The 23,835-nt window shown below is 37.9% G+C and overlaps 2 protein-coding genes and 1 long non-coding RNA gene across 5 annotated transcripts in view; 2 read left to right on the top strand and 1 right to left on the bottom strand.

Annotated features, from left to right (window-relative positions):
* The window catches only part of nfxl1 (nuclear transcription factor, X-box binding-like 1), a 57,507-nt gene extending 51,774 nt beyond the window's left edge, over window positions 1-5,733 (top strand). The window contains exon 23 of the mRNA XM_006629846.3: window positions 4,590-5,733. Within this exon, the coding sequence (XP_006629909.2) occupies window positions 4,590-4,763 (174 nt within the window). The 3' untranslated portion in view covers window positions 4,764-5,733. The remainder of the gene's footprint in view (window positions 1-4,589) is intronic.
* LOC138239391 (uncharacterized) lies at window positions 1,290-9,899 on the bottom strand. The gene is made up of 3 exons (XR_011189841.1): window positions 9,778-9,899; window positions 3,037-3,320; window positions 1,290-1,460 (listed from the first exon to the last, which is right to left on the bottom strand). It is a non-coding gene; the product is annotated as an uncharacterized lncRNA (long non-coding RNA).
* corin (corin, serine peptidase) overlaps window positions 7,582-23,835 on the top strand; it is a 62,511-nt gene continuing 46,257 nt past the window's right edge. For 2 of the 3 annotated variants that reach the window (XM_069190843.1, XM_069190847.1), the window contains exons 1-2: window positions 7,582-7,770; window positions 11,429-11,573. In XM_069190843.1, coding sequence (XP_069046944.1) covers window positions 7,609-7,770; window positions 11,429-11,573 — 307 coding nt within the window. In that variant the 5' untranslated portion in view covers window positions 7,582-7,608. Of the gene's footprint in view, window positions 7,771-10,842; window positions 10,952-11,428; window positions 11,574-23,835 lie in introns of those variants that run through there. The other variant, XM_069190848.1, reaches the window with a different exon arrangement.

The following is a 23,835-nucleotide window of genomic DNA, read 5'->3' on the forward strand; positions in this document are numbered from 1 at the left end:
ATGTTCCCATCATCCCATTTTAATATAATGCCTAATATATAATTAAAGTCACCACATTAAATATTTTCCTTGCCATGTTCATATTGTTTCATAGACTTCTCTGGAAGGGCTGGCTTTCTCATTTACCTTTTACATTTCCTTGACTTCAGTGACTTCTAACTTACATTGAAATTCCATTCCAGTAGTCTAGATAATTTAAAGTGGTGTACAGTATGACCTGTGAAAAAACTGATGCACATTTACTTATTAATCCACATCTATTGTGCCTACCGTTTTGTCTCATACTGTATGTACATCTTCTTATGAATTTGCAAGATCCTTCTGTCAAACACAAATTCTGGATTTTTTTTAACTTGTAGACTACACTTTATTTCTAAACTGTTTTTTTAAAACAAGACATAGATACCAGTGTAGAACATGAAGCACTAAGTGGGTTGAAACTGGAAATTAGCGTGCTATGTACAGTATTAATGCAGAAAATCTCTATTTGTGCACTCATGAGTTTTTTTATACAATTTGTATATTTGTGAAAGCTGATTTTCTTCTTTGCATATCTGAACTGTCACAATAATATTTTATTTGCCTATGCCTTTGAGCAAAACCAGAATAACCAGGATGCAGCATAAACCCAAATTTATAGGGGAACTGATGTTATAGAAAGGTTTTTTACTTATTGTGGTTGCAGTGGAATTTGTATACAGTACATTTCGAGTTTGAATAATTAAAAAACATGTTGAGGTTGACTTTAGGTTTGATATTTGCAAGTAACATGCTTTGTGAAATGTACTGAAATAATTTGTGAATGATTTACACATTACAGTACAGATTACAGTTTGTGGCTGTGATTTATTCACAGTACCTCTAATTTCTCTGCATAGTTTTTGAAAACCACTGCAGAGTGACACATGCCCCCAAGCGTGTCTGTGTAGGAGTACTGTATATAGTGGAAGAGTGCAGTGATATTCATGTATGAGAAAGAACATTCAGTTAAAACAATTATTTGAAAAACAATCACAGGTACGAACATTCACATCAAAAGTAAGATCACAAAGCTGTTCGGTACTTAAAATATTAACATTCCAACCACTATTTGCTGGGTAAATGGACTGAAACTAAATACACAGTAGGTGTAATAAAATGGTTTTATTGTAACCACATTATTACTGCTTGGGTTCAGCAGGTTTATCGCAGACATCATGTAACAGATGAGACTAAACGTTTTGTAGCTGAATGGTATGTACACACTATCCCTGTGCTTCCTCTGAGCACAGGAAGTGTGCCCCTATTTATATCTCAGTCCCCTGCCTTCGGGGGGTGACACCAAAGGTTGACCTTCCAGCTCACAGGAGAGTCTCTGATCCTCTCCAAACTCAATCAGCCCAGCAGGAGTCCTTGACACTCACTTTCTCCCTCCCTCATGCTGGGGCTGAGTATGGCCAGCTTGTTCCTAATGCCCACACCTGCAAGGCACAATGCAGAATGACGGCTCCTTGAACCCATAATGTCACACAGTCACAGAATAAAATAGGGGAGAACGCATTGCTCCCTTACCATTTCATTGCCCCTACCTAATACGCTGTTGTTTCTGGATGACTTGCCCTGTTGGTGGCCACTCCTGGCATGACACCCAGTATCTAAATTCTAGGTCATAATCTTTAGTATTGGCTTGAGTGTTGGAGCCTCTGCCCCAACCCATTCATAAAGGTTCTGGTCCATTGTAGGTTCTGGCTGTCTTCCTTTTCCAAGGTGCTGCTGACTAGAGAATGTAGTCACCTCCCCATGGAACTACTGCCCTGCTCACTAGGAGTAGCAGCTGCAGTTAAAAGGCTTTTGTGGCTCTTGTGAGTCGGACTGCTCTTCCTTAATTAGTTCTAGTCATTTGCCCTCTGGCCGCCTGGTTATGCTGGCCACCGGCCCTATGGACGCAGGCTTGCAAGTAGCCCCAGCCAGGACATTGTCTTGGACTTTCACACTGCCCAGTACTACAGATTTCTCTGAGAAACTGACCCGTGTTTGAGGCTGTCTGGAATATTCGGCCAGTTTGGCCTTTGTGGTAGACTGTTGTGTACATGAGCTGCGTTCCCTCCAGATTTCTCTACCAATATGAGTCCCCATTGAGTCAATATTGGGAGGCCTGGAGACCTAAAGAATCTCTCCAGCAATAATACTACTACTTAATTCTGGGGTTATTTCAGTACACAACAGCAACTTGGTCAGAGATTTTTGGAACAAAAATTCCATCAACTTGCAGAGGTGGAACAAGTAAAGTGACTCTTACATGGATGTATTGAACTAGAGCAAATGTTAAGTCCAGGTTTTACCTCAAAAAATATCTGCTGCATGCAGGGCAGAACCTTCAGCCTTCATTGTAAAGCTCATTTACAGATTTGTTTTCTCTTCATTTCCAGAGATAGAGCTAAAATATAATGGCCAAATCGCTGATTTACTCAGCAGGTCTTCGTAGAGTGGCAATTGACCTCTTATCTTGTCTCATTGCTGTAATTGGGCATATTTTACTAAATTCTCAGCCTTTTTATACCCACCACACAAAAGAAAAAAGTTCTACATACACTATGTGGCTACACTTGACTGTCAAATCCCATTTTGTTTTTCCAAGGTCCAACTAAATCCTGACCTCCAACTTAGCTTAGTGGTGAAGAACAGCTATATGTAATTAATGCACCTGACACCAAAGATATTACTATTACACTGCTACTCCAGTGAAAGAGACACTGTACGTTGTCTGGAGCTGAAACAATGTATGCTTACAAGTTAGTTAAGATGTAACTAGTGCCATGAGAAATCCTTAATTTATGCCTTTTAATCATACCCCCATCAAGTCTTAATCCTAAACCCTTGCCCTTAGTTTGGCAAAATCTACTATAAGTGCTTGTTTCTTTATCCTGCAAAAGTGTCTAGAAGTAATATTGTTGCTGCCAACTGTCTGAGAGTTGTGATGTTCAGTTACACTCTTAGACTGTGTTGCATTACATGTAACTATATATACTATACTGATGGAAAAAAGAAACGCAACACCTCCTCCTCCACACTCTGGCCCTCCCGTCTGCGTGGAACAGGCTGAAGAGTGACACATCCGCGAAGAGGGCCTGATGCAACTGCTGACGAGTCCATCGCAGCCTCTGTCCAGCCCAAGCCGGTTGGGTGTGACGTCTAGGAGGTGTGAGCAGAGGGACTGGTCTCTCTGACAGTTCTCCATCCAGGTCTCGATCTCTGATATGTTTGTCCTGGTCTGGTGTGGTCACTCAATGGCGATTGGATCTTGGATGGTCATCTGTACTTCCGGTATGCTGAAACCTTCCCTGCAGTCGGGACAGTGGAGAGGCATAGTGTCTGGCAACGCTGGCATAGACATGCCTGCCTGCAGCATGCCAATGGCCCTCTCCCTTGCTTCTGGTGACATTTGAGACATTATGGAATGCACATAAAACTGTGGGGCTTTTTTTCTTGCAGTGACCTAAACCTGGCCTTTTTAAAGGTGACCTGATCAGGTATTGTTCCACTTGGACCTCATTGGGTAAAAGTACACCCAACAAACTTTCATGTGATTGGCATGTTGCAGTGCCTAACTGCAAAAGCTGTATTGCTGGTCAGCAGGCTTAAAACAAATTGACAACTTTTTGTGAAAGTACATAAGCTATAACTATAGAATTTTCATTCCAGAAAATGTTTCTTTTTTCCATCAGTATATATCAGTATATATTATGTAAAAAACTGAGTCATTCATGCTCAAGGACCTTCTAGTTGGACTGTTGGTGTACTGTATGTGATAGTTTTAGGCTTTACCACCACAATCATCAGCCCTTTTATGCTGAAATCTCTCTTGTATTAAACATCTTGCCGATTGATCACTGTGCTGTAAAAGACATGTTTTGTTAAAGACTTGATCATTTTATTGTATTTTTAATTTTTATACAATCTTTAACCGTCCAAGATTATTATGGGGATGATTGAAAATGGGGAACTTTCCTGTGACATTCAAGAAAACAGACTCGCTGTCACAGGCACATGCAGGGTTAACTGCAATCTTAATTGTTGTGAGTGCATTAAAACCGTATTCAGCAGTCCTTAAGTGGCAATTCCTGCTGATTTGCCAGCTTGTACTTTCCTGAAAACATGGTGAGAGTTCCAGATTTTATAGAAATAGGGTATGATGTCTTCTAGTTACTGCTGTTTTCTTTCTGTAGTCTCAGATTGACATACTGTGTCCCTGGAGTACAACTAATGCTATTACATTTCAGTATTTTTTAAAGCATGGTACTTTCACTAACCTTACGTCCATAAAAAAAAAGATTAATTTATTTGGAATTGAAATTAATTCAAGGTTACATAAGAATATCCTTCATCTGACAGCATCAGCTCATGTGTTTAAATTGAGTTTCTAATTTTTCTTGACCCCCCTGTGAGTGCCTTCCTGAAACATTTCACAACTTGTTTTTATCAAATGATTTTAACAGTGTGGCATGCAGGGAAAGTGAAGTGAAAGTTCAAGCTGTGTTTTATGACTAGGCACGAACCCTGGAGGTGACAACAACCTATTTAATCTTTGTCATGTGTTTTTTGTGATAAAGGCTGAATTGGAGGCATTTGAGAAGAGGCTGAAAGGGCGACGCAAGAAAACCAAGAGGAACAATGAAGTGGACATCAAGGAGACTGCTTGGCAGAAATATAAAATGTACATCATGGTGCCAGTCTGTGGATTTCTACTGGCAGTGGCAACCTTTTATTTGATTCAGGCTAATTAAAATGTTGCTTGTTGAAGGAATTATGTAATATTTAAACCTGAAAATACATCACCTAATTGTCAAACTTAAAAGCAATTGAAAATAGGAACTGTTGTTTTAAGTCTGCCTTTCCCTTTTGATGCCTTACCTGGGTGCCATTGTGATAATGCATTTTCATTAACTGCTACACAGGTGAACATCTCCAGTCAATGGCTCTAATGAAATGTTCTTTCTTGTGAAACCCTAAGAAAAGGTTTAAGCTGGTGTTTTAGTTTTTGCATTTTTTGCTTTAAGTTTTACTTAACATTGTAGAGTCATAAGTTATATCTCTGGTTGCTTTCCATGAAAATTAAAAAGTGTTTTCTTTCCAGATGGTTACCATATAATTGACAATATGTTGAGATGTGACAAAACGGAAATCCTATTTGCATGTATTTTACATCTTTCTTTTAGTTTTATAAATAAACAATAGTTTCAAGGTGCTACTAACTAATAAGATAAGACCCATTATATAATTTACCCTGTTTAATGTAGCAAGACATTGATTAAATTTGTCTGTTGTGTGTAAAAAATTTAAAATTGCTTTGTATTTTGGTCTTTCCTTCCTACAGAAGCAAGAAAGTGTCTTTTCTGTTTGCTAGTACAGTTTAGATTTCTGAATGTTTTTTCTGGTTTGCACTTGGATTGTATGGAAACTGATTTTATTTTCTCCTGTTATCATTAGTTGCCTTTAGTGATGCATTTACACATTTTTTGATGTTAGGTAAGGATCTGTGTAAATTAAGCAATAATACAAAGAATCCATGATACAGTGTGCTGTATGCATTTTGAACACTGAATTGCAATCATCCTAGAAATAGAGATATACTGTACACAATTATAGCACGCACCCTGATAAAAAAAATATTTATGGACCTTTTTACAAGTAAAAAAGCTCAGATAACTACATACTGTACTGTAGTACTCATAATAAAAGTTCCATTGATAAGAAGTTAAGTTTTGAGGTGTAGTCTTTCTTTTACAATAATACTGTAAAGTTCTGCTGAAAATACCATATCCAGAATAGTTATTTTGGCCAACATTGGCAAGTGCAGTTATTCTTTGAGGGTTAGAGTAATATTTCCATTGGAAACCTACAGTAAGTGGAGTAATGATAGCCGTGATCAGATGCATAGTTGTGCAGCATGGAGTACCACTGTGGGTGTGATTTCTCATTTTAAGCTGTTGGAGAGCAAAAACAAAACTTTTTTTGAGAAACTGTATAAGACGGTCTCATCGTTTCCCTGAACACGTACAGCACTTAAGAACCTCCAGAAAACAGTGCTTCTAGGAAAAAAGGTCCGCTTTTGTCTTTGGAACCTGTTTTATTGACATTTCAGAGATGTGAGGCATGTCAACTGTGCACAGTGCTCTTTGCTCATAGGAAAAGATGGTGAACTCTGTGGATTACTGCCATCCATTGTATATTTTAAGTTCTGGGGAATCTCTTTAAAATGTGTTGATCCAGATGGCTGTGTGTCTGAACATTTACAGTAAAAGATCAATCAATGCCCAAGCTAAATGGCTTTGATACGTTTTGTGCTCCTCTTAACAGTCTTTCACACAGTCTTTGACATCTAGTAGATTTTTTGTGCATCTTTAGAACTGCAGTTGCTCAAGAGCTGGGAAGGAATCAGAATGTTTTCCATGTTTTTATTCTCAGAGATTTGACCAAGGCGAATGCTTTATATCAGTGTTCGAAAAGACACAACTTTGACATTCATTAATATCAGCTTTTAAGATTATGATGTATAGAAATGGATATCTATAGGGAATCTTGAACGTCCTAGGTAAAAGGGGGATCTAGGGTGGCCACATCTTTAACAAATGACTTGGAAATAAAGGCTTATAGAATGCACTGTACTAAGGTTATTGGTTTGTGCCCACCTGCCCCCTCTAACCTTCTCCACTCAAAAGACACTAATTATGCTTGCTGTGTTTTCTGCACCACATTTAAGAAGGGTTTTTAAGTGTTTTTTTTTTATTAGAATGATATAGTGAAATCTGAATTGGAAATTAGTGGGAAGATAGTTGATGGCGAAGCATTTACTTAAGATGTTGATGATTGACATATTAGTATTTGATTTATGTGGGTCAAAAACTACTTAAAAGTTCCAACTATTCTTTATTTTTGTCATGAAGCTCCAGCTTGACAGGTCCCTGATAAGTTACAGTATTTCTTGAGAGTACGGAAACTTATCTACTCAGGCAGTTTGCGAGTTCTCTGGGTCTTAAGATAGTAATTGAATATTCTTTAACTAACCTTAAGCAGTATTTATTAAACACTAGATTATATGATAATATCTAAAAAAATACTGTATTTATCTTCCTTGCCTTCTACCTCCTTGTTCTAAGCGCCGAAATAAACATTTTATAGGCACGACAGAAATTTTTTGCCTCTTAAGATTTCTTTCAAGGTAATGGACAACAACCATGTTTGCTAAGTTTTTTGGGGGGGTTTTCGACATATCCCAGTCTTTGTGACAGCCAATAGACTCCAAAACGGTATACAGAATACATATCTGGAGAATGGGATGTAAAAAAGGTTTCCGGCTACAATTTAAATCTAAGGCATTTAAGTTGATTATATTCAAGTACGTGATGCGCGCATACACCTACAGTACAGTACTGTATCGGTGCGTGTTCGGTTGCATGAGCGGGGGAGCAGGAAGTCATCGCTTTGACAGCTTTTTCATGTTTTTGGCTCTAAATACAATGAAAAAAAACCTGGGGGAGTTGGTCTTATGTGGGGTTTGAGGGTGGGGTTTGTGAATGCAGAGGAAGATACCCCCCGTACTCTCCATGTGCCAGCTCAGTGTCAGTACAAATGAGGCTACTTCTCCCGGTGGAGGAATCTCATGACGAGAGAGGGATAAGAAAAGTGAGAGGGAAATGCGTGGATGAGCGACGCTTTGTCATGCTGTCAATGCAACAGTTTACTTCACTAAACCCTGGAGAGCAATACCAGCACGTCGGCTCCAATAACGGGGTAAGCGAGTTCTATTCACATTTCACAATTCAATAATCGCATTTCATAATTGTTTTATGAGAGACGTTAAAATATCTGAAAAGGCTCAGGTTGTGACAAATTATCTGATACTTGCGTGAAAAAGACTTACATGGCATAAATTGTATGTCGGAATCCTGACAGTTTTAACCTGATGTTCATTTTTTAGATGCCCAATGAATCAATCGCAATCTTTAATCTGCTTTGTATTAAAATGTACCCTCTAAAAAATGCATATGTTTTAGAAAAGGAATAAACTGGACATGATTGAAATGAGTGCGGTACCCGAGGATAGAGAGTACAAAAAGATGCTTGTCGGAAGTTGCCTATTCAACTGTGCGCATTTTAATTTAATGTGCTAATATATAACGAATGATCAACACTTTTTGTATTTTTGTATTTAGAATATACTTTATATACATCCGAACGAAGTTAAGATGTGTATATTCTAGCCCAGAATTATTTAATTCTGTAGTTTTCGGAATACTATGGTATTTACAGCATTTAAATTGGTAAAACTTTTGTGAGCGCACAAGTAACAAAACAATGTTCGCTCAACAAGTGTTTGTTCAATAGCTTTTTGGTCACCTGGGGTTTCTCTCAGTTATATTAAGTGTTACTTATTTTCTTTGTCACCCTAGAAATATTCTTTTTGGTTGTATTTCAGCGAATACATACTGTATTTCACACGTTTTAAATACTGTAATTTTATCAAATTATCAAAAACTAGGAGATAAACTGATGCAGGAAGTCTAAAAAGTAGCAAAGTTTATTGCTGTTGTTGCTGCTGCAAATTTCAAATTTGTTTTGCATCTTGGAAGAATGAAGACTATCTTTAATTTAACTAAGATGTACATACAGTACAGTACGTGCTCTCACTCCTACTGTAAACGCGCTTTCCATTCTCATTACACGTTTTCACCCAGATGTCACAGCGACAATTCCTTGCAAGACAAAAGTGTTGGTAGAAAACATGCAGTTTGCAGTTGAATTGACAATTACATATCTGCAAGGCATAATGGGAACTTTTGGCACCATCGTATACGTATTGTGTAGGAAAAATATTGCAATTCATAATTCACCCAATCATGAAAGCCACGATAATTTGTAAAGTATTCTTAATCGTTTTCACAATGAAATCGAGAATGTGAGTTTCCTGGACCCATTAAACGTGGAAAACACCACAATATATTATGTTCTATCGGTGTAATCAATTACTAATAGCCTTTGTCACTGTAACTCGAAGAACGTTATTCGGTTTTTGGCATACGGTACAGTATATCCTTCATTTCTGTAAAGAGAACAGCAGACTGATATGATAGTTTAGCGGCGAGGTGTGCCAGGGTAGTTGAACTCGGAGTACATGTCCCAGCCGCAATCTGAATAAATAGACTACACAGACGTTCATAATCGATTGGGTGCTTATCATTATACGTTTACATTAGCAGTCGCTTAAAACGGCATCTACTTATTCGACCAACGTTTTGGCATCATTCGGCTTTGCTTTGTGAACCCCGGCGCATGGGGCGCTTCGAGACAGGTGGTTAGTTAGAAGCCTGTCGGCTGCTGAAGAATCCGACTGGGATGGTTCACAGAATGCAAACTCTTAAATTAGTATTAACGTCTCGGATGAAATCCTGTGTACACTTGGTACAGTCAATAAAGTAAATGTTTGCGGTTATGATGCCGATAACGATGATGATGATAACCCTAATCCTTTGTTAAATCTGTTAAATTAAGACAGATGTTACTATTTATTCATTGCTAATGTATTTTGAATGCACCAGTGTCTCTTATTCTGTTAGCGCTGTTGTTCTGGTAATATGTCCACGCATTCCTTGGGTAATGCTGACGTTATCTGTTAATTCTTACAACTGTTTCGTGTAACATAGCCCACACAAAATATTACGCATAGTCTAAATCTGGCGAACGTGTTCCCGATTGTCTCTCCCACCCTTATTTTGGGCAACAAAGTGTGAAGCCTTTTACCTTTTCGTCACTTTGCCAAATTCTCACACCCGGCAAAGACACGAGCTTTCAGTCCCCCTCCAAGAGTCTAAAAATAATCTTTCTCCCGAGATGGGATTTCAGATCCCCCATTCTTTATAGTTCCATTGCCACTTACTGGCACTGGAATGGAAAGTCTGAAATCCGAAATACCTGGTTAAAAATAGGCAGGCAGACACACTGGGGGTCTTGCGGAGACATTGTTAAGGACGCGCTGGGTCCTAGCGCTTAGCCAGACTAGCTAAGAAGATGACAGCCGACAAGACAAAACCACTCAGAGAGATGTCAGAATATTGCATGAGCTTGTCATGTTAGTTCAAAGTTTTAATGGTTTCCACAAACGTAAATATATATTTTTTTAAATATAAAAGTCCAGTAGTAGAACGTTCGCCCTTGTTTCGGATATAGATGCGTTCCGATAGGTTGTACTATATATACTATACTGAATGTCACAGTTTGTATGGTGTTCAGGTGCTTTTCTAGTCATTTAAACCTTTAAAGTTGAGAGTGTGAAAACGAAGAGTGTAGCACCTCTTTACGCATTAAACGTGTATAGCTAGAACTCTATAGTTACAGTAGCACCCACACAGCTTTTGTTTTACATACTGTAGCTATATTGTGTATAATGTTACCAAAATTGTATTTTGTTGTTTCGTTTAATTTCTGGAGGGTTTTCACTCACTGCCTATTAGAGAAAAACGGCTGAGCCAAAACCTTGAACTTCCGAATTGAAGGTGACGTCCATTCACGTTTATTTAATGACATAGAAATTACAACTTAAAATATTAATATTGAGCACACAGTATCTGGAGCCATGACATGGCACATTTTCATTCATAATTTCATGAGCAAATTTGTTTTTCTAGTATGAAAAAACATGTTATGTAGTTCCTCCTTAAAACCCTACGTCTTCAAGTTCATATCACCTGTCACGCATCGTTTTTGCAAACTTTATACACATACAAACATCTTATTTTTATTTGAGCCGATATGCAGTCGAGCATGGAGCACTAGGACCCAGCGGGTTTACAATGCGGCGACACGGTTCTGAAGATCTTGTCTTAAAAATCGTTATCGTAGAGAAGGAGAGGGGCATCGGTTACTCTGAAATTAAAACCATGCCCTTTGCCGCTGCAGCAACAAGCCCTGCTTTAATGTAAGTCTGAAAACTAACCATCTTCGTTTACTGTTTGAAAGCTACAGTTCGTCTTTGAAAGTAACGGGCTTCTCTAATCAGAGTCAGAGACAGGGTAGGGGATATATGCCTGTGACATTGGTTCAGGTAAGATACAGCATCTGACTGAGAAAATCACTGCCAGTTCTGAAGACGAAGATTTACAAAGGCGGTAATCATTTAGAATCGGCGATCATTTATTTATATGATATATTTTAACTATTTTACATGATATAAAGCAAGGCGAGGAGGGTGGTTATTACCTGTTGTTATTGTTATCGCAAACCTTGATCTGATATTTACCTGCACCCAACCACATATACATTCACCTGTACCCAATGGTACTTTTCTTGAACTGAGAATGAAAGCTAAACTAAACATTTCCCGAACTGTGAGGGTAGCTTTAAGAAGTAAAACTCTCTCTCTACTTTACATTAAATACACTTCTGTCCAAAACAGGTGTTGGGGACAGATGAAGACAATATGGGGGATGCTTGCTCTCAGAAAATGGGATCTGCCAAGTACCTCCGGCTCCTGCTGTTTATTTTGGTGCCATGCATTTGTGCTCTCATCTGCTTGCTGGTCATCCTTTTGGCTTTTGAAGGTAAGTGTTTGCAACTGTTTTTGCCCAGCTCTATAAAACTTTGAAATTCTGATGAAGCATGATTCAGTTTTGTTTGTTTCCGTGCCCCTGCCTCCTAGGTTTTTAGTTGTTTGATAACTAGAATGCTTCAGAATTTCACTATGGCGATACAGGTTGGTTTCCTATAAAGTTTCTAAGCATTCCTTAGCCCCGTCTATACAGTTTTCCTTCACTTCTTAACATCCAACACACTTTCTTCAGATGACCCATTGATTGTTTGACATTGCAGTTCAGTCATTTGGTTAGTATGTGTCCTTTGAGGACAAAAATGTCTTGCTTCTGAATGTTAAAATAGACAACTTCAAAAGGATAAACAGTTTAATTACAGTTTTAGGTTATAAATGGTTCAGGTAACATTATACACAAATGCCAATTCTAATTTTAAATCCAGTTAAAAACAAGTGATGGGATTTTATGTAGCAAGAGGTAATTTTGCAGTGGACATTGTAGAAACTTCCTTGTCAATAAGAATATTGAACCCATGTAAGTGACGTGGTTTTATTAGGGGAAATTCATATCCTGCTGTCAAAAGATAATATGATGCTGACTTCTGCATGACTGGAGTCCAGGCTGGAGGAGAAAAGGAGTGTAACTCTTCCTATGGAACTAGACAGTGAAGCCTACTGTGACAACAGCTGCTACTGTTTATAAATACAACCACAAGCTTTCCCATTGCACTGCACTCCAGGCTAAAGACTCTATAAATCTGTATCAAACACTTATATGAGTTGGACATTCAAACTGTTTATTTTTTATACCAAATAGTCTTTCCCCCTATACACTTGAGTACTCAGAAGTGGTATGAAAAAGTTTCTACACACTTCCAACTTGTCTTGGCAGAGTGATATTTTGGAATATCCCACTCAGACTCCCAAAATGCTGTTGTTACTGTTGCTGAGTGGGTTCATTAAAACAGATGCTGTAGTTAGCAAGCTCAGTTGAGACTGGCAGCTCAAACTAACTGCCCATTGTTTGCAGTAACAGATTGTGAGCTCACTGAGGAACAGAACACAGTCTATGGACTTAACATAGAGTTTAACAAACGCATGCTTGAGGCAAAAGGCAAATGTCTAATCTAACTGTACAGATTTGGTGCTGTGGCTCTTCAGGTATGGTAACATTTTCTGTTGTGCCCTCTACAGTCTCACATTTCAGAATATGAGAACAAAATATGTTAAGTTAAGTACATGCAGGTGCTTTTAAAATCATTTTTATTCCCATGGTTACAGAAGAATTTAGTTTTTGATTGTTCAAATGTCTGAAGTGAATAAAAAAAAATAGAGCTTTGGTAAAACATATAATTGAGATACATTTTGTGTTTCACTGTTGTTGGCATTATTTGTTGCTTAACAAAATTGTAAACTTTCCTTTTATATAATTATGTGTTTTATTCCACTTGTTTAGAATCTTTCATTCTGAGTTGGGTCATGCATATAAACAAAGAACCCAAGCCAGGACGTCATGGGTTTTTTTATTTACAGTACAAGTTCTTATTGCCCAGTGAAAGAAAATCATTCTGGAAATTTGATGGTGAACTGAGAAGAAAAGTCATTAGTATTAAAATAATTTGTTGTGGTGGTGCAGTGTTTATGACACTACAGATGGAACTATTCAATGGTTTTTGGAGCTAAATTAGATTAAGACAAAAGGCATACTTTTAAGAGAACAACTTAGTTTATATCTCATGAGTAGTAGTACAGAGTGAACAAATACATTTGTGGTCAATTTTTATCCAGCCACCCATCTTTTAAAAAATTGTTTTTAAAATTTGCAATCAATTTTCAATCAAAAACAGACCTAGGGTGCTCCCTATCTCCCTATACTGTATACCAAGCTGGGTTATGTGAGAAGATAACTCCTAATGCAATAAATTGTAAAGGGTTAATAAAGTGATATTATTATTATTATTATTATTATTATTATTATTATTATTATTATTATTATTATTATTATTATTATTATTATTATTATTATTATCTGCATTATTTTTTATGTTTTCCCCTTTTGTGAATGGGTTCTTATTCCTCCAGGTGCTCTACCAGATCTGTTGTATGCTGGGATAGGCTGTAGCAACCCCGCCACCCTGAGTTGTATAGAATTTGCCATTAGAAAATGGATGGATTATTATTCTTCAGGAACTGGAGATATCTATATAGACCTTCTATGAATGAACTTGACACCTGTAGTCTTTTTGTTTTGTGTGTGGTGGGGGAATTACAAAATATCTGTTTGAAGTTGCGTGATCTTGAAAAGGTAACATTAATTAGAAAAAAAGACTAACTTCTAGTTTCCCATTTCTAATTACAATGTATTTGAAATTATATTGACATTATTTTCTGATATTTTGCTTCATAATTGTGTGCTTTAAGAATCCAAAACAAAGATCCTAATATATACTGTAGCACATTTGGAATTAGTAGCTTTCTGCTACCTGTAGTTATGTTAAAAATCAACATGCATCAATGTCCTTACTTGTACAGTAACGCTAAATGTAATTCCAAGTATTGAGAGTAACAGAAGATGTGCAAACTGTTATCTTTAACTATAGATTAATCTTGAAAATAACCAGTGAGATTTATCTAAGTATAGAACATATTTAAGCAATAAGGAATGAGAGGCCGTGCTATATCGTAAATATAATCACAGTTAAAAGGCGTTGTTAGACTTGACGTGAAGCCCGACAAATGAGACTTTGTCTCTTTCCATTGTTTATTACAGTGTTTTAAAGTGAAGTACTTGTTTATATCACATTATGCACCACTTTAGTTTTATTACGTCTTCATATATGGTTCTGATTAAATTGGATAGCTTATTCAGAGGTCAAAGAATTATTTTGGAACCTTCTTGAGTTTGAAGGAGAAAAGGATTCACTGCCATACTACCAGATGTGTGCCTGATTGTTAATTTAACTAGAGGACACAACAGGGATGGGGTTTCATCAGAGCTGAGCTGTACTGTTAGTGCAGCAGTCATCTTTTCATCCTCCTACTCTCTGGTAGGTGGTAGAAAATGTGTGATAAATCATACGGTATATACAGTATACTCATATATCTTTATATAATATAAACATTTCTGTAAGACATATATAGCGTACACACACATATACAGTGCCTTGCAAAAGTATTCAACCCCTACAACATTTCTACATTTTGTGGCTGCAATCATGACATTTCACTTTCAAAATGGATTTTGTATATTCATTATTTACTCCAAACTGATCAAGTTTAAAATGCTGAATGTATTAAAATAAATAATATTTTTAAAGAATCTTGGAAGATTCTCCGTTGCATAATGAGTCAACTCTTTTGCTAAGGCAATTTATATCAGTTCGTGTTTTGAAAAGTCACAAAAGTAGTGAAGTGGTCTCTGTCTGTAATCAGAATGGCTTGATTTGACTTCAGCATACCTGCACCCAACACATTAAGTTCACCCGGACATTGAATTTGAAGCTACAGTTCACATTATAATACAACAAATCAGGAACACTAATGAGATTTTGAAAGAAAGCAGTGTTAAAGAGGTAAAGTTACACAGATCAGAAGATCTGTGATGAGATGAGATGTCAGTGTTAAGACAACAGTGACGTGGAAAAATTTGCAAAACATTATGTCTGAGATGGGGGATCACCAGACAATATCCTGGTCCATGCATAAAGCTGGCCTCTATGGGTGAGAAAAAAGCCTTAAAGCACAAAGACCTCCCTTAAATCATATATGATGCTGCAGAGGTGGAAGAAGCTTTTATGTTCAGATACAGATACTTCAAAAATCTGTTAAATGCAGAAAATGAGAGGGAGAACCTAGTGGAGGCAGACGTAGTGTGTGGACCAATCCAATAAATTTCAGTAAAGGAAGTGACAGAAGCTATCAAAGAGATGAAAGTGGGCAAAGCAACTGGACCATCAGGAATAGCAGCAGAACACTTTAAGAACCTCGATGAAGAGGAGATTCAGTGGCTGACGAGATTGCTAAACAATATTGCAAAGGAAGAGAGAATTCCAGAAGAATGGACAAAAAGCAGTATGGTTACCATCTACAAGGAGAAAGGAGACCCAATGGAGTGTAAAAACTATAGAGGAATAAGACTTCTGGAACATGGATTGAAAATCCTGGAAAAAATTCTGGATAAGAGACTCAGGAAGATAGTCAGGATCCACAACTCACAATTTGGATTCTCAGCGGGGAAAAGCACAACAGATGCCATTTTTGTGATGAGACAGTTAAAGGAGAAGACACTAGAGAAAGGGAAAAAGCTGTATGTGGCCTTTCTGGACTTGGAGAAGGCATATGACCGTGTGCCCAGAGAGGTGGTGTATTGGTGCTTGAGGAAGAAAGGAGTACCAGAAAGCATGGTGAAGTTAGTTCAAGCAACCTATAGAGATGCAAATACGAAGATGATAACACAACGGGGAAAGACAAAAGAGTTTGAAATCACAGTTGGAGTAAACCAAGGATCAGCACTAAGTCCTTTCCTTTTCATAAACATTATTGACACACTGCCAAGGAGGTAAGAACAAAAGTGCCTTGGGAACTCATCTTTGCTGATGATGTGGCACTGATGGCAGATTCAGAAGTAGAACTACAGGAGAAAGTGTTTAAATGGCAGAGGAGTCTGGAAAAGGGTGGACTGAAAATGAATGCAGAAAAATCTGAAATAATGGTAATGGAGAGATACTATAACCAATGTTGAGGAGACAAATGGAGGAAAACTGAAACAAGTTGATGGGTTTAAATACCTTGGATCAAAACTGGTAAAGGGAGGAGAAACACTGGAGGCAGTAAAACAAAGAGTGAAAGCTGGATGGAACAAGTGGAGAGAAATAACTGGAATAATCTGTGACAGGAAAATTCCTAGAAAGTTAAAGTGCAAAATGTACAAGACTGTGATTAGACCTGTACTACTATATGGAGCTGAATGCTTGGCAGTTGGAAAGAGGGAAGAGAACATGATGAGAAGAACTGAAATGAGGATGTTGAGATGGATTCTACAGATTTCAATGAAGGATAAGATCAGAAATGAAGAAATCCGTAGACGATGTAGGGTGGTGGATGTGGTTGAGAAGATGCGAGAGGCGAGGTTACGGTGGTATGGACATATCATGAGGAGGGACGTTGAGGAAGTAACAAAGAGGGTAATGGAATTTGAGGTGGAAGGTAACAGAAGAAGAGGCAGGCCTAGAAAGAGATGGATAGATTGTGTGAGAAAAGATATGGAGGTATGTGAAGTGAGTGAGGAAGATGTGCTCGACAGAGACAAGTGGAGAAGAGCAACCAAAGCAGCTGACCCCAGGACAGTCTGGGACTAAGGCTGTGAAAAAGAAGAAGAAGATGAAGAAGAAGAAGAAGAACAGACAAAAAAATGGAACTTTCTTAAAAAACAAAGCACATCACCCAGTCAACACCGTACCGATATGTTAAGCATGGTATAAGGACATAAACTAAAGAATATAATAATAATAATAATAATAATAATAATAATAATAATAATAATAATTGCTTATACTTATATAGCGCTTTTCTGGACACTCCACTCAAAGCGCTTTACGGGTAATGGGGACTCCCCTTCACCACCACCAATGTGCAGCATCCACCTGGATGATGCGCCGGCAGCCATAGTGCGCCAGAACACTCACCACACATCAGCTATCAGTGGGGAGGAGAGCAGAGTCATGAAGCCAATTCATAGAGCTGGATTATTAGGGGGCCATGATTGGTAAGGGCCAATGGATAATTTGGCCAGGACGCCGGGGTTACATCCCTACTCTTTTCGTGAAATGCCCTGGGATTTTTAATGACCACAGAGAGTCAGGACCTTGGTTTTACGTCTCATCCGAAAGACGGCGCCTGTTTACAGTATAGTGTCCCCGTCACTATACTGGGGCATTAGGACCCACATGGACTGCAGGGTGAGCGCCCCCTGCTTGCCCCACTAATACCTCTTCAGTATATCAGTGGCTTATGCTGGCAGAGACATTGCACTCAGACCACATGATTCCTTCATGAAGTCTGTAAACCTGCAAAAGCAGCAGTGTTATTTAATGGGGGTTGATGTGGATGTCACCGTTATCTAACCTGCTGTATCCCAAAAGTAAGTACTCGGTTGACATTATTGATGGTGAGCCGAAATGCAGCAGTGGAACTCTCCCATTGTGGGCACTAGTATGACAGTGCTGAAAGATAAAAGGATTACACTGACATTAGTGTTGTGAAAATGGGTAGTGGTGGTTTTCATTCCAGCTCAGCTTAAGATAAATCAGCTGCACATAGGCTTAACTGTACCAATTTCACCACTTCCAGCTCATCTGGTACAGTAGTGCTGCTTTAAAAAAATATAGAACACTTGCAGACATACTTGCCTTCCAAGGCCAAGATTGGACAGCCCCTTTTGTAAGGAACCCAGGTTGCTGCCGTAAGTGGTGTTAACACGTTAAACCACATTTCTGACTACTTGGTCATTAAAGATGACCCGATGTTGCATGAATTGGAAATTTTACACCAGTGTCCCGGCTAAGTTCCACTTCTGATTTCCACATTCTGGCCTCCCTGATTTTCCCTCATTAATTCATTTACTGAAGAAATGTCTCTCCTCATCACTTGAGCTGCTGTATTGGTGCTGCTGGTACAGTATATACTGTATTGTTTGCTGCGTTTCACCTAGCTGGGTGTTTAATTTCTGTGGTGTGTAGTGTTTTTATTCTTATTCCCCCAAGATTTCCAGCTGACACCTTAATTTTGACTCTTTGTTATGCATATTGATAAAAACAAAAACATAATTATTTTGGTTGTTGTGGCATTTTCATATATTTTGTTGCATTTGGGTAAAAAAGGTGCATTGCAGTTATGCTTATAGTCCTTGTGTGACAGCATTCCATGTGACATTATGATGTGTGAGCTGACTGTCATCCACAGATGGCATAGAGGATGCTTTGAAAGGAAGTACCAGATACCTAATTTTATCACTTGGTTGTGTGAATCACATCTTGAACAAATGAAAAAAGTTGAAAAACTTCAACAGGAAACAGTGTATCAATATGAATATATTATAAAAATGAGACACTTTCATTCATGTGATTGTCAGACTTTTTAAATGAACCACCATATCTTTAATAAAAATGGAACAAATATTAATACTTATCTATAAATCATCTATTAAAAGTGTTTTAACATACCGTCTTACTTTTGGTTTGACAACATCAGTACTGCCACATGTATTAAATTGGGTAGTAGTAGTGAAGTAATTAGTGAAGACGAGCAGCATAATCACTGGGGAAAATCAGATGAACCTACAGTAAATCCCCTCAATACAATACAAGCCACAATACAAGTTGTAAAGAAGGTGAAGATCATTATGGAGTGTGTGGCTCACCATCTCCACTCTGAATTTACACTGCTTCCATCTGGGAGATGCCTCTATGTCCCTAAATATAACAGACAGCATAAAATAACTCTCTGGTCTTCTGAAACACCGTTTTTCTGTATTCTTTGTGGAGATGTTTGTCTTTTTTTGTCTTATTGCGGTGTTGGAATCTTACATAAACCAGATTTCCCCCTGGAGATGATAAAGCGTCAATTGAAATATGCTGGGTTCGTAGAAATATTTTCCATGAAAAACAATGATGAAATTGAGCTTCCAAGCTATAATATTGCCTTGACAAAACAAATGGTATTAGTAAACTCAATTGTTGAGGTAATTTATTACAGTTTATTTTATGCTGGTCTCAAACTTAAACTTGTGAGCACTGTATATAAAGTATGTGAGATGTGGACCCTGCTGTTCCCCAGTTATTTACTGGTTGCACTGGTCTAAGGAACCATGAGAGCTTGGCTGATGCAGTATCCTGTTTGTAACAAATAGCACACCCATAAAACCTACCTGTTTAGCACACAGTAGGTTTGGGTATGGCTTTGTCCTGCTTGTGATGCATTTCTCACAAGCTAACTACAGCCATTTCAAAACTGATATACGCAAATACTTATAGCAGCTGGCTTTTCAATTCAGTTTTTTCCCCTGCAATTGGGACTTCTGATTTCCCCTTCACAATTTCTAAACTTCCTTATTCTTTATCTTAAAATGAAACCATTTTGCTCTAGTCTAAATCCCCCCACTAAAAACAAAATAAACTCTAGATTTAGATAGATGAGATACAGTAGATCCTTTTGTCTGACATTCACACACAGTGAAAGTAGTACTGAACTGTACTACTCAATATCCAGTTGGAATCCTGAGACACAGGAGTTGTTTATAATTTGATTTGAAGTTTATAATTTGATTCTGGTGCTTACATCACTTAACATTTACTATTTGACACAAAAGAAAGGACAAAACTTCTCAGTCTATGGTCACTGAAATTAAGGATAGTGAAATTACCCTTCAGCTATTCAGGATATAGTCTACATTACGAATAGTCTAGACCTTTGCTTATGTTATTTTAGTGTGAAATAATTTTGTTTTTGTTTTGAGTAATACCTGAATTTTGTAGCACAACACCTGTGATTTCGTTTACAGGTGGACTGTAAAAGTTCAGTATATTAGCAATGGCGTAAAGCAGTCCTCTTCTTTGAAGGCCTTGTTAATCTTAGCATCTTCAGTAGAAAACATTTCCTGCTGTAAAATGTGAAGTTTTGAACACAAAGAAAATCATTGCTCTTTGCTTTACTACAACCTTTGAACCCATAACTGCGTAACCCTTTCCTTTGTTTGAAACTATAAAATGGGACTTGTGGATCTTAAAAATACAGACCTTTGTATTGTCTCTGTATTTATATCAATATACACCAATGTATCTATGCTTTCTCAAAAGCTGAAATTGATCTAATTGTCAATGTTAGAATCAGACCTCTCTAAAAATACTTGAATTTTTATTTGCTTGTTTGTTTAGTGAGTCCAATGATTCAGTTACCTCGGTCTTGCTATAACTGAACAATATTTTTACAGATGGAACTAGATTGAGTTTATTGTGAAAAATACATGAATGTCCAAAACAGGCAACAGAATCCCTATGAGTAAGTGGACATATGCAAATACATTTACTTTGAAGGTCTAACAAAGGTAGATGTTATTAATTCAATTGTGTGAGAAAAAAGGTCAGCAGGAATATTTTATCACAAAGGAGTGTGATTTATTGCTGACCTCCTCCTTCTAAGTCTACAAAAGCTCTGTACATCAAAGCTGTTACTCTCCTCAAGAGGGGCTGGCGAAATACGTTTTACAGGGTTTCCTTTTCTGGGACAAATGACCATGGTAAATGGTCATGGTTTTCAATGCACTTCCTACTCATGCAATCTGATGAAGGGAGACAGAAAATGTTGTGTTGTAAAATGTTGTAATGCTGACAATGATTGCAAGGTTCTTGCTGGCAGAGTTATTTAATCCATAGCAGCGGAATTCTAAATTGTGGTGAATTTGTACTTTTTAGCAGTCATTGAATGTTTATGGCTTCACCCTCAAGCAACTTAAAGATGCTGTAGAGCAAACGATGTAGCATATATAGTAATAACCATTTTTATATATATATATTTAATGCAAAGCTGCAAACTCAATAAATTAGGGTAAAAATGCTCAGTGATAAAACAGTAATGCCTTGCTCCCATCACTTGGGTCTCCAGCTTCCCTGTAACCCCAGAATGGAAAAAAAGTGGTTAGAAAATGGATGGATAGATTGATTAATTATTAAATCATACAGTACATAGAGTGTTACCTATATAGTATGATTGAGTTAAACTGAGCCAACAACTTTGACCGAGGTCTACAGAACCACAGGTTGACCTGACTAAAATGCAGACCTTCAACAGATTTAGATTGACAGTCGCACTGGGCTGTTGTCCAAAATGAAAACTAGAGTTATCAGATGGAAAAGCCATTATGCTGTTTTTAACAGGTAAAGTTGTTAGAAAATCCCCAAATCAGCTTCTTGTGTGAATGTGCTTGTGTAGGAATTTGTCCAGCAGTCCGCAGAAGCACAATGATCACGCTTTTTTGAAACAGTCCATCTTGACATTAGGTAACGTGAACCAATGGACTGATTTAATTTTTATTTGGCAGATCTGAGAGACAGTTATTCTAGAGAAAAGCAATACACCTGCCTACATTGGTGACTAATTCAACAGATGCCTCCAGTCAGTCCCTTTCCTTTTTTAGTTCTGCATATTATGTTATTTATAAATCTTGTTATAGTCCCTGGGGCTTTTCAGGCACAGCTGTTGGAATATTTATATATAGATATATCCTATTTATATATAGATGTATCCAATATGTAAAAGTGTGAATGGGCTTTTACTATCTGTAACCTCACTTTGTATAGTAACCACTACAGATGAGAGATAGCGATTTATGAAACACATCCAACACTTGCTTTCTAGGCAGCCAAGTTTCCATAGATGATCAGTTATGTTTATTATTAGCACATTCTTTCTTTTTTGAATTTTGACATGCTTTCTTAAGATTCGCTCAGTGTTTCTTTTAAATATAAACAGAACCTTTGCTATAAGTTGTGAAGTGTTAAGTGGTAATAGTACGCGTGATGTTAAGACTTGGGAGTTTCATTATTAAGGAAAACTGACTTGCCACCCAGAGTTACCTGGTTCAAGTCCGTGCTGTCTGAGTTTTTGTAAGTTAAATGTCAAAAGAAGAAAGTCAAAAGAACAATGTGATTAAAATAATAAAATATTCCACAACCATGTCACCTTTCAATTCACAACTGGCAACCCACTGAAGCTAAGCAAAGTGTGAGCTTGGTCAGTACCTAGATGAGAAACCTCCTGGGAAAAACTATGGTTGCTGCTGGGAGAGGTGTTAGTGGGGCCAGCAGGTGGCACTCACCCTTCTGTCTATATGGGTCCTAATGCCCCAGTATAGTGACAGGGACACTATGCTGTAAAAAGGCGCCATCCTTCAGACGAGAAGTTAAACCGAGGTCCTGACTCTCTGTGGTCAACTTTCCCATTGGCCCTTACCAATCATGGCCTCCTAATAATCCCCATCTCTGAATTGGCTTCATCACTCTGTTCACCTCCTCACTAATAGCTGATGTGTGGTGAGCGTACTGGCGCACTATAGTTGCGGTCGCATCATCCAGGTGGATGCTGCACATTGGTGGAGGCGGATAGGAGTCCCCATTACCTGTAAAGATCTTTGAGTAGAGTGTAGAAGAGTGTTAGGTTTAAGGAATAGGTGTAAGGAATTATTATCACAAGCTTGATAAATGTGAAAAATGTTGTGTAGTAGGCAGCTCTAACAGAAATTTGAGGATATGCATTAAATGGATTAACGTTTAAATAAAAATCTTGTTTTGGTTTTAAAATTTAGAATTTTGAATAATCATATTAGTCTGCGCAATATTTTAGCCCCACTTGTTATTTGCAGTAATTTACGTTATGAAGCATGAGTTGCTTTAAGAAGCCCTTTAATAACCGTCTTTATATCCTGCCACCAAAGTGCACTGTACAGTATTTGAAGTTCCATAAAACAACAAAATTGAAAAAAGCTCTCAACCATACCCAAATCAACTATAAATACAGGAAACAAACACTGCTAGTTTGTACCAGAAGTGTACAACAAAAAAAACAGCTCAAGCTGCTCTACAGGAGTAAGCTGTGTCTCCTGTAGGCTGGCAATGTCACCACCCCTTCATTCCTCTAGCCCACTTTTAAAGGATTGTGGAGCTTCCAGGATATCTGGACGGTTTGGAAGAACATGTCTGTACATCCTCATTGCACTACAAGAGTCATTACCATTAGCAAAGACACAAGGTGTAGCTTCTTCGATTATTCAACTTTGTACGAAGGAGGTTATGATATCCTAGTCTGCATGGTTAGGCTGTTGTTCCCTCAGTTGTACCACCTACTTTAAGATCTCTGTGTGTGGAGACATGTGCAGGCAGCTTCAGAACTGTGCCTTTAAAACACAATTTCGCTTTATGCCTCAGTTCTTAGCTAGAAGGTATGTTTCACACAGTTTGTTGTATAGGACAAGCAGGCATTGAGTCAGTCATTATTTTCTTCAAGAAGTGACGCAGCATAGACAAACATCTGCTGAGCAGCCACTCTCTCCCAGAGTCTTGCTGCTGCTGAGTTGTAGAGCTATTCCCCAATAGTAGTAGCCTTTCTCCCCTTTTATCACAGGACTACAATAAGCTATCAATCTCCTGCAACTTATGAAAAAGGTAAGAACTTGTACAACGTTCCACTGTTTCCTGTGTGGAATGTCCTACATTGTAATTCTTATT

The sequence above is a fragment of the Lepisosteus oculatus genome, chromosome 1, assembly GCF_040954835.1.
Source record: "Lepisosteus oculatus isolate fLepOcu1 chromosome 1, fLepOcu1.hap2, whole genome shotgun sequence".
Lineage (NCBI taxonomy): Eukaryota > Metazoa > Chordata > Actinopteri > Semionotiformes > Lepisosteidae > Lepisosteus > Lepisosteus oculatus.